General features: G+C 42.4%; 1 protein-coding gene across 1 annotated transcript in view; it reads right to left on the bottom strand.

Moving 5' to 3' along the window:
* Nucleotides 1-16,015: 16,015 nt before the first annotated feature.
* Nucleotides 16,016-17,910, bottom strand: part of HTR7 (5-hydroxytryptamine receptor 7) — a 35,697-nt gene continuing 33,802 nt past the window's right edge. Inside the window, exon 4 of the mRNA XM_033148064.1 lies at nucleotides 16,016-16,323. Within this exon, the coding sequence (XP_033003955.1) occupies nucleotides 16,281-16,323 (43 nt within the window). The 3' untranslated portion in view covers nucleotides 16,016-16,280. The remainder of the gene's footprint in view (nucleotides 16,324-17,910) is intronic.

Here is a 17,910-nt window from a genome sequence, read left to right on the forward strand (position 1 = left end):
ATTTCCATGTGTGTGGTTTTTAAAAATAAAATAAAATAAAATAAAATAAAGGCATGCAGCAGCCTGACATTATTGGCTGCCCATTTGCCAGTAAATCTCACGCTCATTCGTGTTATAATGAAAATGACAAGTTCATAATATAATGCCGAATGCACACTGTTTAATAGACATTTATGAAAATGACACCATGGTTGTAAATTAATCGGTTGCTTTGAAGACCTCTTTAGTCAAATGCCATTTATTGTGCTGAGGGAAATAATTGCAACGGCCAGAAATTGCTTTGTTTTCTACAGCAAGGAGCCTGAACTTTCCTTACCATAAAACACACTCTCCTGTCTCTAGGGTGGCCACTTTGTCCTACTTTGCAGATAACTACAGTCCTCTATTTATAGAGCTGTGAGATGACAGCCCTCTCTTTGACGGGCTGCCGCCCAAATCTGGTTTAAATACTAAGAACCAAAGGAATGCAGAGCAGCAGAAGGTGGGGCTTGTCAATCAACAGAGGCCAGGACAGCAGACTAAGCAAGCACAAAATGCATCTGGCCCCACTGTGTGATATATTTCTATTTAAATTACAGTACAGTAGCTATTTCCAAATCTGCATCTATACCTATAAATTAGCATATGGTAATTTTATGCAAATCCAGTTCTCGCCGAGTTTCTTTTTCAGGGAGGGGGTCGGGAATAAATATTTGCCACCTTGCTGCCACCTCCACCCATGCAAAGCACTCCCTCAATCGTTCCCACTGACTAGAATATAATGGTCTTAAAATACTTGCAATTGACTATTGGATAGGCAAACTAAGATCTGGGGGTCGGATCTGGCCAAATTGCCTTCTAAATCTGGCCTGCGGATGGTCCAGGAATCACTGTGTTTTTACATGAGTAGAATGTGTCCTTTTACATAAAATACATCTCCGGGTTATTTGTAGGGCATAGGAATTAGTTCATTCCCTCCCCCAAAAAAATATAGTCCTGCCCCCCACAAGGTCTGAGGGACAGTGGACCGGCCCCCTGCTGAAAAAAGTTTGCTGACCCCTGGTCTATGCAATGCGGAGGGTTGGACTAGATGGCCCTTAGGGGTCCTTTAAACTCTACAGTTCTGTGATCTAGCTTATTATCAGCTACAATGACTGGCAGTAGCTCTTTAGGATCTTAGCCAAGAGTCTTTCCTGGCTAAGGTTTGAACCTGGGACTTAATACATACAAAACAGATGTCCTACAACTGAACTACGACCCTTCCTGCAACCATTCCAGTAATGCAATGGCCAGGTAGAGATAAAATATGAGGAAATATTTTGTTCAGACAAAATCTGAGGAAATGTACACCTCTCTATAAATGAAGTACAATTTTTGCACACACAGCTCCTGAAAGTGCAATGCAAACACAGTGACAATGTACGCAGTGCCAAATCCTCATGCGATTTTCTTTAGCGGGTCATTCAGAAGACAGGCCTGAAGTCTGGGCATGTTCTATGCTGATTTAAACCAAGTATTGCCAGAGGTATAAAGCAGTCTTGAATCCAAGTTCTTAAATCCCAAGTTCCTCAGTTCAACTGGTTTGTGGAATGGCTTATTTTTCCTGTTTAATGAACAAAAGTTCTAACCAGTGAAATATGAGAGTCAGGCTATCACACTGTCCTTTCGAGTTGTTGCAAAGATCCATTAGTTCATTAAGTCCCTGCCTCTCTTACAGCAGGATATAGAGGAATTAAACTGAGGAATTAAACTGATTCTACTTCATTAGCTCTTAAGCATTCGTTGAAGGAAAGTAGGGAAGAGAAGGGATTAACTGTTCTGCTACCCACAAGCATCCGTAAATTGTGAGGCAGGCACTCCAAAATTATAGGATTTTAAAAATTAATACCAGTTTATTAGGTTCTTAAGCTTTTAGGCTGATTTTGCCCCCCTCCCCCAGACTTAGCTGCACCTCAAGGGTGCTAAGCTGCATTTCTAAAGGGATTGGAGGAGAATATTCTGCAGCAGTATCCTAATTTTAGGAGCTGATGTTACAAGGGCTTTGTAATTCGGGGTTCATGAAAACTGGAGGAACATAATTTTAATGTACTTATTTAATATTTAATTTGAAACAGTATAATACCTACGTTTCCACTGCAAGGTGATCAACGCAGCTTATGAGCTGCAATAAAACGGAGTCATAGACTAAAGAAAGTTTTAAAAACACAGGCACAAGCCAGGAACGAGATCCACCACTAGCAAAACAGGCGGGCAAGAAAAGGCATGAATATCAGGGGTTATATCCAATAGAGCCATCCTCTTAGTGGATAGACTTCTTCCTTTCCTCTCCCCTTGTGGCCTCTGGAAACCTTCAATGTGTGCCAGAAACCTAAGTAAAAACCCAGAATAGATTAGGGGGGAGCAGGGAGAGACAGGAGCCCACAGGCAGAGGGGAAGGAGAAGAAGTCCCGTTGCATAAGCAGAAGTCTTTGCACTAACAAGACAACGCCACTGGATACAACCCCGTGTTATTCTTGACCAAAAAAATAAATAAATTGGTTTTGACTCAATGCCTAAAAGACAGGGGCAACATCTCTCTGAGAACATTATGTAACTGGCGCACGCAAAGAAAACACCACATTTGGTAGCTACCAACCTAGTCTCCAAATGTACCTGGCCTCAAAGAAGGACCTCCATGAACTGACAAGTTCACGTGGAAGAAGGTAGCTCCTCAGATACCAGTCATTATAGACACGTCCAGACATTTGCCTGAGTAGGCAAGTGTCAAAATGCGTAGGGTGGGGTGGTGGGGGACCACAAGCAATCCCAACCTCCAACACTTTTGTAAATGTTGTTGTCCTCCACTCTGTCCCCAACCTTCTCCATGTTATGTGAGGAGGGTCTATGTGGAACTACTTCTTGCATTTAGGGACCCTGCTCTATCACCCAGTTCAGGTCATCCAGTGAGATTAATAACTGAGTGGATCTCCTCAGTCCTAGTCTGGCTCTCTGTTGTTGTTGGCACCCATCTGTCTTGAGAGATAATACGCCTCTGAGGGTGAAGTCAAAGCACTGCGTTAGCAGTGCCAAAGTCGCTAGCCTGGGCAGTGTGTATGGAGGTCCTGTGCTGCCCAGTTGACAACGCCCCCCCCCCGCCTTGTTGATGTGATCCAAAGGAAAGCAGAGCAGTACATTTGTACTCTTCATAAGGGAGCTGTTCCTGAAGGAAGAACTGTGAGGGGAGAGACTCCATCAGGCAAGGCCTTCTTCCACCTGCCTTGCCCCACCCTCTAGTCTTTGCTTCTCAATTTGTATTGTATTATTTTATGTACTGTGGCTTGCCGTTGTTTTATTGATTAGTTTAGAAATTGTTTATTGTAAATGTTGAGTGGATTTCTGTTTAACTTTTATATGTTGATATTATTTTATATTACTCTGATACCCAGAGTGGCTGGGGAGACCCGGCCAGATGGGCGGGGTATAAATAATATGTTGTTGTTGTTGTTGTTGTTGTTGAATGTTACTGTTTGATGTAGGTTGCTTATTTTAAAGGGTTTTTTTTCTTATCACATTTTTGTATTGCATTAGATTGTTATAAGATGTACATTTTCTGTTTCTTCTGCTTGTAAACCGCCTTGAGTATCGTAAGATAGAAAGGCGGTATAGAAATTAAAAATTATTATTATATTATTATTGCATTTGGCACCAGCTTGAGTTGCCAGAAGGAAACCTTAGTCTTTTTTCTCCTGAAGATATCCCACAACCACAAGGCAATGGAAGTTTAGGATCAGAGTTTTCCTTCTCCTAGATGGGCTAGGAAGTTGATGAGCCCCATCTACCTCTTCTAACTAGTATACAACTATGAGGCTACACACACACTCAGCATAACAGTCTCCCCTGCATCATTGGCTAATGCATAGTAAGGTGGTCCAGGGGAACTACTCTACATGTCTTAATTTCCCAATTACAATTTACAATGCAGGTCACACCCTTGGTCCATCTCACTCAATATTGTCTACACAGGCTGGCAGCAGCTCTTCGGGGTTTCAGGTAGTCATTTCCAGCCCTACCTGGATATGTGGCAGGGATTGAACCTGGGACCTTTTGCATGCAAAGAAAAGGCTCTGTCATTCAGCCATAGCCCTTCCTGCTTCAATACAGAAGAAACTTGTGCCTGTTACAATGGAAGGAGTCCCCCGCCCCTCGCAAGGTACCTGCTAGCAGACTGCTGTGTAAATATTAACTGGCTGATTAGCTGGGGTGAGTTGCTGAATCAAGGCTCAGTTCAGTCCTTCTATAACAGAGCCCCTTTTACGACTGTAATTTAAAAAGCTAAGTGGCATACCCGCATACTGCCAAAAACCGGAGAGCTTTCAATGAGGACCTGTGGATAGGCCTCATCAATTTAAAAGGTCACCGTGTTAATTTGTAACGACATAGCGGTTCAGAAGAAATATTGGGAAATCTGCTCTGGGATTTAATTTGAGCAGACTCTTCAAAAGAAGACAATCAGTTTCCACACAGGAACATTTGAAGTCTAAAGCTCCACTGCTGATAAATGACTAGGAGTTTTTCATTTTAAAAAATCTACTTTTGACAAATTGGTAGAAACGTATAAAATGTAAAGATTGGGGGGGGCGGCCTCTCACTCTAAGCATGGAATCACACCAGTTGCTTTGGGAGTACAGTTCTGCTTCGGTTTTCTGAGCACAATTCAAAGAACATAAGAAAAGAGCTGTTGGATCAGGCCAAAGCTCCATCTTGTCCCACATCTCGTTCTCACAGCAGCCAACCAGATGCCTATGGGAAGCCCACATATTGCCTCTGTCAGTGGAGGTGCAGCATAGACATCATGGCTAGCAACCATTTAGTCTTATTCGCTGTGAATTTGCCTAATCCTCTTTTGAACCCACACAAGTTGATAGCCAACACTACTTCTTATGGTGTTCATTACATTAATGTATTGGTACCTGCCTTTAAAGAGTTGCTTTATACTGAGTCAGACATAGCTGGCAGAGGCTCTGCAGGGTTTCAGGGAGGGGGTTTCTCCTAACCCTACCTGGAGATGAAACATCTGTTCCCTCATCTTCAGCACTAATTCAGAAGAAGAAGAAGGAGGGAGAGAGAGAGAGAGAGAGAGAGAGAGAGCGAGCGCAGGGTGGAGGTTGTTCAGGTTGTCATACATAATAAAAAATGGTGAAGGCAGATTATTGTTAGCCAAAATGGAGCCACTGATTCAAGATATAAGTGTGCTGTGTGGAAACGTTGACATTTGTAGAAGTGCAAAAAGGAGTAGGGGGATAAGGACTACTCCAGCACAACTACCACAACCCAAAGTGCCTACAAAGAACTGAGCATGCACAGTAGCCACAGAACATTGCCTGGAAAAGAAATCTGGAAAACCAGGGAAGGAGAAGGGATGGAATGTCTTGCTTGAGCTCCTCAACAGTATCTGAGCAGAAGGCACTGCAGGCTTGCGGGGACCCTGGTCAGAAGCACTCCCGCAAAGGATGTTTAGATACACTGCAACATTTCGTGGAATGTCTAGCTTGTCTGTCACCAGAGGCAAGATGCCAGACATGACAGCAATCACAGACTTCCCTGCCAGCTGCCAGAAATAGATATTAACTTTAGCATAACTATTGGATTAAAATCACAAGTGTCATCTCATTTCACAACCTTAATGAAGCAGTGTCGGAGAGCACTGCTTTGCTTGTCAGGCTTCCATTTGACACAGCAACTTGATTTTATACGGTCACGGTCAAACTCTTGTGATTTGTTTATTCACATTTGGTCAGGGGACACTTTGGAGCAAAGCTTGGCCTGTGGAAGATGCCCTTTTCAAAACTGAACAGTCCAGTATTCAAGTGATGTCCTGGCCAGTCTCCCATGTCCCCATATGTTCAGTGCAGCACCTGATTTTACTAGACCCACCACATCTCACCTGCTCTTACTATTAGATGGGGTGCCTGGTTTTTCTTAATTTTGCTTCTTTATCAACCCAGCTTTCTGCACTGTTCACATTGAAACCTCAAATGTCCTTGCAAAACAAAAGGGCATGGTCATATACCCTTGTTTTCATTGCCAGGGACACTGCATCCTAAGAGCAGCCACTTTCCCCCATACAAATGAGAACAGAAACCATGGTTCATCATACCATCATTTCTCAGAACAAGGATGAATGAAGAAGAAGTAGAAAGACCATTTGGTCAGCCACCTCATCTCTTAGTAAGAGCCTCTCAGTGATGCACCTCCACCTGGAACCAAAATGTCAGAAACAGGCAGGGTGGGGTCACTAGAAGAAGATAGCCCAGGACTGAATGAGGCAGGGCTGCCTTGTTGCGAGTCATAATCCATTTGCTAGTAACTGTTGTGTAGCAGCAGCTGAAAACACATGGGATTAGAGGAATGATCCCATATCCTCCAACACATTGAAGGGAAAAACTGAAACACCCCTTCCAGGACACCATCGACCCATTTTTTTCTCACAAAGGCACAGAGGCCATTTTGAGTGTCATGATCCCGTGTGATTTCGTGCCGCAATTTCCCCCTGAAAAAAAGGCTTTCTTCGGGCATAGCATCCAAAAATGTGTGTTTTGGGGCACCACATGATATCACAACCCTGAAAAAAGTGCTTTTCGGGGAGAAATTGTGGTATGAAATTGTGCACAATAACAGCACCTAAAATGGCTGCCATGCTCTCATGAGGAAAAAATGGGATGTCCCGGTTTTTCCAGGACAGTTGAGGGGTATGAGATCCCACTCCCTTTTCTCATTTCCCATAAACTGTTATTCATATTTAGAAGAATGAGGCCAAGTGACCATTGAAATTAATTAGTTTTCTCCAAATGTTGAGCTGGAGGTCAAAACAGCCACTGGAATCCATTCAAGCAAAGTTGCTGGTTTGCTTGGCACAGCAGTCTTTGGGAACAGGTTCAAATGGTCAACAAACTAAAGAGTGATTGCCTCCGCAAGCAGATTTGTTTGGAAAATAATATAAAAGGATGGTGGGTTTCTAAGGGGTTGGGGTAACAAGCACTGAAGCAAACATGCTCCCTGTTTGTTCTCCAAGACTGTTTGTGGCAGCTTAGTATTTCATACAGAGTTCAATCTTCCCAGATAACTCCATGCATCGTAAGGGGCATTCCTTCCTGCAGCTGACAAACTGGACTCCTATCCATGAAACCTGAAGCCATAATAAATTCCACCCCATCCTGTTTAAGAGGAATGTAATTTATTTAGGGGTGATTGTGGGGTGATGAGGCCTGAATGGGGCAATTAATTGAAGGGCAGTTGGTTTGAATTCACTTGGGGTGGGCTACACAAAAAGAAACTGATCTGAGATTCCAGGGTGGAGAGCAAATAGAATAAGAGACCTGAAGATATTTGAGTGGGTAATGAATGGAAAGTGCATTTACTGAAGGTGGGAGATTTGGATGGGAAGTGCATTAGCTTGTTTTCTGTGAAATTCTGGATGGAAAATTCAGTTCAGTTTGCATTTGAAGGTGAACCTGCTGAATTTGTACTTTCTGAAACAATAAGGGATCTGAGACACAGCCATCCTTCAAAATTTGCACTTCTCCCATTTTTGCAGTGCAGTTCTCCAGCTTGTAATGTGTACAAAAAAACAACAACCTATCAGTCTAAGTTCATAGTGCTGGTTAAAGCCATATGTATACAGCTTGGGACCAGAATACCTGAAAGATAATCTCATCCCTTATATACCCAATCAACCAGAGCACTCTGCAGGTGAAGGCCTCCTGCAGAGACCATCTTATAAGGAGGTCCATTCTGCACAATGTAGGAACCAGGGCTTTAGGATTGTTCCACCTGCCCCTTGGATAGTTCCCTCCCCTTGAAGATGAGTAGGTGCTGTCTTTTCAGCACCCGCTGAAGATTTTCCTCTTTCAATAAATCTTGTAAGTTGAGATTTTTCACTGTGTGTATCTGTAATGGGGTTAATTTAAAGATGTCCCGAAGATGTTTCTAAAATGCTTTTATATTGTTTTATCTCTCGTTGTTTGCTGCCCTGGGATCCTTTGGGAGGAGAAGTGGGATCTAAATTTAATAAATAAATGAATAAATAGAACAACAACAAATGCATATACTGGAGTAAATTGTCCACAGAAATGCTCTTTCTTCCTGTGATTCCAATTTCCATGCATTTGAAAGGGACAAGATGGAAAGAGTAGACACAGGCACCCTTCAAAGCTGATGAGGCCCATGTGTATCTTGTATTTACCGCAGGTCTATAGCCAAGGTCGAAATATCTGAACTCTGCTGAACTGAACTTCTTGGGAAGCTGTATCAGTGTGCGCAAAGTTGCTGGGAAAGAAACTTTTCTCAGTATTTTCAAATTCTCACTGGATCAAAACAATTTCCTGTATCTTGCATTCTGGCAAGTATGGGAGTTTTAAGCAAAGTGCACTCTATTCAGAATGCCTCACCAATTAGAAGCCCTTCCCGTTCATCTAAATTAAAAATCACCCCAAGCCAGCATCCCCACACTTCCAAGTCACGTGCCAGCCACAAGGAGAGAATTATCAAATGATAGGTTTGCATTGCCAAGTCTCCAAAGTAATTACCTTTTGTTCATTTTTCTAATTAATGCCGTGGCCTTTCCGTGAGTTCAAGCCCTTTAAGCATATGCCTGGTAGAGCTCAACATTAGCCATGCCTACATTGCCAACCTACTTACCACCTGCGATAGGAAGCTGTGCCGTGCCAATTTAGTCCTTTGGTGCAGGCCCTGGAAGGAAAGAATTCGACAGACAAGTCACTCCCAGCGGGGTCCCATCCCTCCTCACATTGCCAGCCCTCCTGCCTCTCTCAGTAGGCTCACTGTCTCACCCCTAATTCCACCGGTTGCTCCTCTATCTTCTCACAGTTGTTGCCAGGGAGTCAGGCAGAGAGCAGGCAGGTGACAGGAAATGCTGTTTCTTCTCCTGCCCTTCACTGCACTGTTGCTCACTTGCTTGCTCCATCAGAGCCCAAAGGGAAGTGCGGGAGAGAAATAATGATCAGTGGATCAATGTACATATTTTTCATGCCTGGAGAACTTTATTGCAAAATCCATAGAAATGTGTATTTCAGCGCATAGCTATATTTTGGTTTGCATATTGCCTGGGGAAGTGAAAAACAGTTAGATGCATGTTAAGAATGTCCTCACCTCTAGTTGGAAATCATGTGCAATGCTGACAACTGAAAGGGAGGGAGTTTTCAACCGTGGGCGTGGGCCTCAGCAGGAGCCAACTACCCAATCTCTGGCCCTGGCTAAAAACTTTTCCATTTTGTCAATGCATATAATTTCGTTATCTGTATTAGTTTTTAAAAATGTATACTGATTTTTAACAGTGTTTTAATTATTTGTGCATGTGTACTCACTCTCTCATACCCATATCATGTAGTTTATAAGTCTTTCTAAATAAATAAATGTGGCTGAGGTTCTGCACTTGCATATCCTACTTCAAATGATGAGTTCGGTATTGTAGCCATGGGCATTCGTTTAACACTTTTCACCATGTTTACTGAAGGATTTGGGAATTAATGCAATTCTTTTCTGTTGCAGGCTGATTATGTTAAGCTGTTGCGCTAATTAGGGATAAAACTAAATGTTTCATTTGAATTTCAGTCAGGAAAAGGGAATTTTTTATACAAGCACACATACATATGCAAAGTCCCAAATCGGTTCTGTTTCTGCTCATTGCCTAATGCTCCAGCTCCCAAAGATGATGGATCATGAATTCCATTATATCAATGTCTGCCCAGAGCCCAGTTCTTGTCAAATTATATCTAATTGAATCTCTTTTCTAATTGAATCTCTTTTCTTAACGTGTACAGATAATGCTGAAATAATCTCTTTTTTTTAAATATACTTTATTTTTCTTCAGCTCTGAACATAAGAAAAATACAAATCACCCTGATGTTAAGGAAGAGTGGAAATAAATGTTTGTGTGATGACGAAGTGTACATTCTATGCAATAAAGCTCAGACAAGCCCTCCATCCTCAATCTATAATACGATGCTGAAATATTAGCTAGATGCTCGTATAAATATAGGATCAAGACTGGACTGAATTGCAAGTGTGAGAGAGATTTTTATGTTGCTTTCTTCTTCATTTTCATTACGAATTAAATGGGCCTGTTCAGAAAACTCAAGGGAGGCTTGAGATCAGAGGTGTGAAAAGAACAGAACACAGCAGAAATAATCCACCGTTAGCAGAAATGTAAGGTCCGCAGAGTGCATGGATATTTTCTTCCCTCTCGGGTCGTCTCCAGGCAGGCAGATATGAATTGGGTAACCATGTATACAGCTGGCCACAATTCTGCAATCAGAGCAACATGCCCCTGCCAGTGCCACAATCACAGGAATTGCTGCTAGTTGTATTCAGGGTCAACTAGGCAGCACACAAAAATCCATAGCCAGGAATGGTGGGATTAGGGTTGAACAAATCTTTCTTGTTTCCATTCCATGTCATTTCCCAATCTTCTGCCCTGTTCCTGCATTAATCTCAGAGTTCTTTTTTTAATAGTCTCAAAAAAGCATGTTCTAATTTACAGTATGTGAACAGGCACGCAACCCTTTCCTGTCCAGAGTCCCTGGCATCCCAGTCTCGCTCTTCCTCTTTAAAACAGAAAACCAGATTTATTTAAAATTATTTACACTTGTTTACACCCCCTCCTTATATATCTAAAGAGTGTTTCATTTAAAAAATGGATATGTACTCATTCAATTTAAGCACCACTGGAATGTAGTGTTTTGTGGCTGCAAGTTGAAGCCCACGCTGGAATGCAAACTGCTTCCATTCAGTTGTTTATCCAATTTCATTTTCATCCTACCAGTAGTAAGCTCATTCTCTCCATGCTGATCCTTATGCAGTCAGAATGGCACCACCCATGCACAAGAGGGCTGCTATGAGCAAGCTCAAGGGAATCCTATTCACCATCTTCAAGCATCTTCCTGACATGTTCCCCCATTGAGTGGAGGAGAATTGAGTGCTGTGGACCTTTCTGTTCAGCATCTGATCATCAGATCCCCAGACCACAGCCCAGCAGTAGGCTGTCCTTGTCATGCAAGGTGGAATCACCAAGTTATGGTCAAGTCTAGATTGGGTTCTGACAATATGAACCACAATTCTCTCCTTCTTTCAACAAAGTCTCATGATTTCCTTTGGTACAATTTGTTGTCCCTCTCTGGATGTAGATTTCAGAGTTAAAAAACAACAACTTTGTGAAGGACTACTCTTTTGTGTGTGCTTTATTTATAATAAGATCCTATTCATTTCTTTAATAGAAGTGTTACATCAAGCTCAGAAATGGGTTTTTTGTCCTCAAGACATTGTTGGACTCCAACTCTCATCATTCCTGACCATTGTCCATGCCCGCTGGGGGGCTGATGGGAGTTGGAGTCCAACAACATCTGGAGGGCATGCCTGAGCTGGATGTAGCACTTCTATTAAATAAATGAATAAGACCCACCACAAATGGTTGGCAAGGAGTAATCTTTCCAATTCCTGTTTCCATGGCAATCTATAAAAAAGCTAGATCGGAGCCAAACCGGGCCACTGAGTTTCGAGAACGTTTTTTTTGTGCACCTTTCAAATGCTCATTTTTGGCAAATTTTCAGAGAGTGCTCAAAAAGTTAGGGAAGTGTTTAGGGAAGGGAAAGGGGAAAGTATCCCTGTTGCCTTGGCAACCGAGGCAATGAAATGAAGGTAATGCAGCAATGAGTATTAGCTTCTTGGGGCACTCAAGTGCAGAGAAGTTGAGCTGATGTTTTAAGTGGGTAGCAGGAATGTGCCCACAAGCCACATCTCTCCCAAGCCATCCTGTACCCTGGCCACCTCCTGGCAGCCATGTCTTTGGCAGAAGAAAGTTGCACAAGGCTGCATATGCATCTGCCTCCTTTGCCCAGTCAGAACTGTTGGGCTGCATGCACAGCATATATTGAGGGCACACACCAGCTACAAAGAATCATGGGAACTATCATTTCCACTCACTGAGTTACAATTCCTAGCAGTTCCCAGGATTCTCTGGGTGTGTTGAGAGTTTGGTAACTATAGTGCAGCGCTGTACAGACAGGGTCTGGTAAGGCTTCTGGTTGGAAGGATAAAGAAACATGAGGTTTATCGGCAAACAAAGCCATTCTGAGTACAGTGGTACCTTGGAAGTAGAACGGAATCCGTTCCGGAAGTCCGTTCGACTTCCAAAACATTTGGAAACCAAAACGCAGCTTCTGATTGGCTGCGGGAAGCTCCTGCAGCCAATCGGAAGCCGTGCCGGATGTCCGGCTTTCGAAAATCATTCGAAAACCGGAACACTCACTTCCAGTTTTTGATTGTTTGGGAGCCGAAATGTAGGAGTTCCAAGGTGTTTGGCAACCAAGGTACGGCTGTACAGGCTTGTTCTGCTTGTGGCTGATATGGAGGCATGAGCACATACTATCTCCTACTGTAACTGGCTGGAACTGACTTGGAGAAAAAGCAGGAAGTAAAAGCTGGGAAAGTAGTTACTATGACTGGTTCAGGTAACTTACTGCAAGTGCTGTTGCTTTACTCCCAGCGTGTTGTGTACAAAGTCTTGATCAGCTAGACTTCCCAGACTGGTGGAGGAACTATGTGTGCATAAGACCCATTCTGCATTAACACTGAATGTGAGCAGCGGTGGTATGGCCGGTAAGCACATTCCCCTTAGTCCCCCACATTAATTGACTGCAGGGGGCAATTTGGTGAACACCTCTATGGTCTCTCCATTGATCTCAGTGGGGTATATGCTGGAATGGACATTCTGATACACATCTAGTGTGCATTCTGGAACAACTAGAGCTACATCACGACTTAAGAACTAGGACAATATGTTGCTTTTTTTGCCTTTACTGGTAAAATTCCATTGGCTATGAAACTTTGTGCATCACCAGGTTCACTAAATGTGGCCCAATGTTCTTAGGATCATGTAATAAAAGAGAAAGGAATGGCCCTGTTAAGGTTTTGGTTTGTTTTTTTAAGCTTTCACCAGAGCTGCAGAATAAGGAATACAAGCTTTGAACAAGTAGTACAAGTTCATTTTGCACCCCTTGAAAGGACATTGTTTTGCCTTGGGAATGAGAGGTTAGAAATCCAACACAGCTGGGTTGAAATTCTGCAACTACCTGCACTTCCTGGAAACAAACTGGATATTTTTGTTTGCTTGATCCAACAAGCTTTCTTAGTTGAATATGAATAGGTCTCTGCTTTGGGTGTCCATTTTGTATTGCTTTTAAAATTCCACTTCTGTTGTTTTTAACTATATTTGACCATTTTCACTATATTTTGTTCGCCACCTTGTGATACAGATGTAGAATGCAATTAACAACAACAACCAGACAGCTTTCCTTTTATTGGTGCTCTTTGAATGGTCCATGATGACAGTGACAGCTGTGCAAGGACCACTCTGTGCTGAATGACCATGGCACAGATCATTCTAGAGGTGCAGCTTTTTGATTTCCTCTCTTTCATAATACAATATGGTACCCACATTTAATCTTGGATGTGGGAGCCCATTGCAAGAAGGCTGTTCTGCTGTTGTTCTCAGTCTGCCTGATCAGAGCTTTCCCATTTTCCTGTATGGAAATATTAAGGCTGACAGACACTTATTCTATCACTCTCACATCATGGAATCCATTCAGATCCATCTGCAATGTAACCCATTCCTTTGAGGAAATCAGTGTGAATTAGCAAGAGGCATTCATTTATGTATGCAGGAACCAGTGCAATGAATGCTGATAATGAAGTATGGATGCATTCCTGGCAAGCTTTGACAGAATGTTGCCTGGGTAATATTATTTATTGTTATCACTACAAAGGACAGGTGTGACCCTCGGTCTCATGAAGTTCAAGGCAACAAACATGGTTCTCTGTGAAAAAAGGGGTATCTACACATAAGAACAGGAAATACAGTACACAGAAAGCTGCTGAAATCATACCACCATTCATATAATTTATTAACACATTTTAGCACACCCCAAAATGACATTGAAATAGGATAACAGACACATAAATTAAGGGTTGCGTTGAATATATTGGGTTTTGCTTGTTGAATCATCCACAACGAATTCACTGTAGCCCTATATTTTCCTAATATAGTCCAGTGATTCACTATCTCCATTTAAATTACCTTCTATGTCAAAGAGAAATGATTTTCCTATTTTAGACCTGATGGCTGCTTTTGGGTAGATCTCATTATCCTTTTGTCCCTTTTTCTTTAGCCAGACGTTGGGCAAATATAGAGAATGAGCCAATTCACACAGAACACAAACCTCCCTTGGTCCTCCTGCGGGCCACACAGCTTGCAGCTAAGCTACGGTGTGCCTTCCTAATTCAGGCTCATGGTACATCTCCTCCAGACAAAGCATGAGCTGTAAAACCAAGAACAAACCTTGGTCACAGCTCATCCTTGTCTGGAGCAAGACAAACCATGTGGTAAAATGCTATGCCTAACCATGGCTTAGCTCATAGCAACACAGCAGCAAGGAAGAGTGAAGCAGCCACAATCTCCTTCCCAGGGAGTTTATGCATTCAGGCTATGCCTTCGTTCTCTTAGCATTACATGTGAACCAGCTCGATATCAGTTGCACTAAAGCCCAAAGGAAATCAATGGGACATGTTAGCCAAGGGTCAAACTAGATACGATGTTAACTGCATCCAAGGAGTTAATGTGGATCTTTTAAACAATTTAAATAGCTGCCATGTCTTGGGTGGGTGGGTCATTGAGCTAGGTAAGAACCACAGGAAGGGGTGTTTCACCACAGTTCTGACAAAAATCTTTAAATGGAAACTTCCATCCCAGGGAAGCACTGGGGATAATTTCTTACAGGACTGCAGTGTTGGTGAGTTCTAATTCTGTCCCCTCTGCAGCAGCTAATTAAATTTTTGAAGCATGCACTTTAATTTCTTTATACACAATTAAGATCTCTTTTCGCTGTATGGTTCTAAGCCTAAGCATACTTACTTGGGAGTAAATCTGGACATCCTTTTGAGTAAACCATGGTTAGGCTTGTGCTGCATCTTCTCATCTGAGACAAGCTTGGCTAACCTTTTGTGCATTGGAGCCAGCCCAGAATATTTCGCACCTTGCAGTGGCAAGCATCTTCACAACCATAATCCTTTGCTTGGAAAACATTAACAACCCTGCAAAATACATTCTGTATCATAGTCCCTTCCTGAATATTCACAGCATTAGGAAACTGGTATATTTAAAACGCTACAAGTTTATTTCCCATTTGTATTTGCAAACCATGGACAGGTTGGAAAGCATAGACTTCCAAGAAAGCTTATATAATATAAATCTAGTGGTGTCTACACTTCCCATGATTCTCAGCAACAGGAAGAGGAGGAAGTTGGGAAGGAAGTGAGCAAAAAAGGGGGCTGAGGTGGAATGTGCAAAAAATAAACTAAAGCTGTGTTGTTACCCTTCCTACTTTGTCTTCCTGGTCAGAAACAAGTTGTTAAAAAACTGTAACCAAGTGGTCTTTATAATTTACATTGACTGATAAAGATGAAAGGTTGCAAAGACTTTTATCCAATGCAGGACTAAGCAACCGTCCCATCCACACAAGGAGTTCCACTTGCATAATGGGACTTTCCCCGCTTTCCTCCCCCTGTGCACCCCCTAAATCTGATCTGGGGTTTCCCTCAAATCTCCAGAGCAGATTTGAGGAAGGTGGGAGGGGAAGTCTAATTACACAAATGGTGCTGAGGGGATGATGGCTACTTAGCATTGCATTGGATACAGGCCTCAGCCTCCAGTTCCCATCTATAGTTTCTTCTGTTGCCACAGCTTTTCGATTGTTTCTCCTTGCGAGGGAAATATTGATACCCAGGGTGAAATTTTGCCTGCTCTTGTTGAAAGGTTGGGGGGTTGCAAGAACAACTAACAGGGACAGTTGGCAAAGTCATCGGGTTGGCGAGCCCCTCAAAATAAGGCACACCTGAGAGGGAGCTCCCTCGCCATTTCAGTCATGCATCAAACTGCTTATTGCCTATGCAATCTTGTCGTCTTCTCTTCCCCCCCCCCCCTCCCCAACAAAGAAAATGGTTTATTTGTACACAATGGTCATCGGTTCAGCTGAAGAAAAGAAAAGGCGATTAAAAGAGATATCACTGTATTCCGCTGAAGTACATTTAATACAATATACCAAGCTCATTGACTTTCTTTACAGTATCCCCTTCCCAAGAAGACCCTGTGTGTTTCCTGAGCCCATCACATTCTCCTTGCAGGTTGAATCTTCAATGCTGTTCCTTGCGCAGCAGTGCCTTATTCATCATATGACTGTTTCATCTGCATCCAGTCATAAGTCATGGCTCTTTTTTCTTGAGTAATCAGAGCTCCTCCTGTTTAAAGAAATAAAAACCACAGAAATGTATCAAGATGAACGTTCTTTAACTTATAATCATAGCGTACAGAAGAAGATTCCCTGTCCCTTCGGGGAGTCCTATGACGTGTCAAGGATAGGCATGACAGGTCATAGGAGACTTTTAGGAACCAGCCCTCTGAAAGATGGAGGTCAAGTAGGATACAGACAGAATTTGGTTGGTTCAGAAAGCAAGGTGTGATCAACAGGAAGCCTTCTCAGAATTGTTCAAGAAGAAGGTGAAGTGATCTAAAGGTTAAATGGATAGGTGAGAGAACAATGCTTAGGAGATAGCTATCACTGCAGGTTCTGATCAGAAGTTCCCACTTGATGGATGTGTCCCTTCCTGGTTGATTTCTGGGAGGCTGGGGACAATCACAACACAACACAAGTGGGGATTATTTGTCTAAGGTGAAAATCAGTCAATGGGGGTTTTCTGAGTGATGACTGCAAGGGGGAAAGGGAGGAGGAAGGACAGAGGATAGAGCTGCGATGCTCCTGACTTACCCAGCCAAACATCAGCTCAGAAATGTTGCAGGCCTTTACTTATCAATGGTCTCAACCCCCACGCAAACGGGGAGTTGCCTGTATATGTGTGTGTGTGTGTGTGTGTGTGTGTGTGTGTGTGTGTGTATGTGTGTATTCTGGTCTCTTTGTCACATTTTTATGTGACCAAGACACAGAACTTAGTTGAGGGGCTAGAGAAGTAGGATTCTGTAGGTGTCTTGGATAACAGTGGTTTCTAGGAATTTTTGTAAAACGAAAACAAGAAAGCAGACTACAGACTGAGACAAAGTTATGTGGAAAGAAAGCAAAATTGCTTAGAAACAAGCTCCCCAAATCAGGCTTAAATCCAAAATATGTTGACTTAATTGAATTTACAGATGTTTCCTAGACCTCCTTCCCCCAGGACACACACAAACACACACGCACACTGGTATCACAACCCACATTATTCAGAAGGACTCTTCAGAGGTTGGGGGGGCATAAACAGGTTCAGAGAAGAGGAGGAAATGGGAAACTTTCCTTCTGTGAATTTCAAGTTAATTTGCCTTAAGATCCACACCTCTCATTGCTTCATAGCATGTCATTAATGATCAATAGATTAAGCCTTAACCTATTCAATGTGTCTTATTATGTATCTTATTAGAAACACTCTCCTTCCACGAACTTCCTTAAATGTATCTTTGGATGCAACCCAGGAATCCCAGCTGTGTGTTTGCCCTGTAACACTAATGAAAGGGTTACATTTTTCAGTGTAGAATGAGTGGGATTCCCCACCTCTATATTCAACATTATAAGCAGAAATACAAAGAAATACATAAGTAAAACCAAAGAACACAGGAATAAAACATTCTGTTAAATATCAATAAATAATAAAATAGAGCTGTGTGATCAGTCTTATGAGCCATAGAAACCTTTTGAAATAGATGGGTCCTCAGGAGATGTTTAATACTTTCCATTAAACCTGTTTTCCCTCCAACTGTACCCCAAGAATAGAAATACACTGATTTTTGGCAGGGGTGGAATAAACATCCCAAGATGGGCATTTATTTAGGGAAAACAG

The sequence above is a fragment of the Lacerta agilis genome, chromosome 5 (genome assembly GCF_009819535.1).
Source record: "Lacerta agilis isolate rLacAgi1 chromosome 5, rLacAgi1.pri, whole genome shotgun sequence".
Taxonomy (NCBI): domain Eukaryota; kingdom Metazoa; phylum Chordata; class Lepidosauria; order Squamata; family Lacertidae; genus Lacerta; species Lacerta agilis.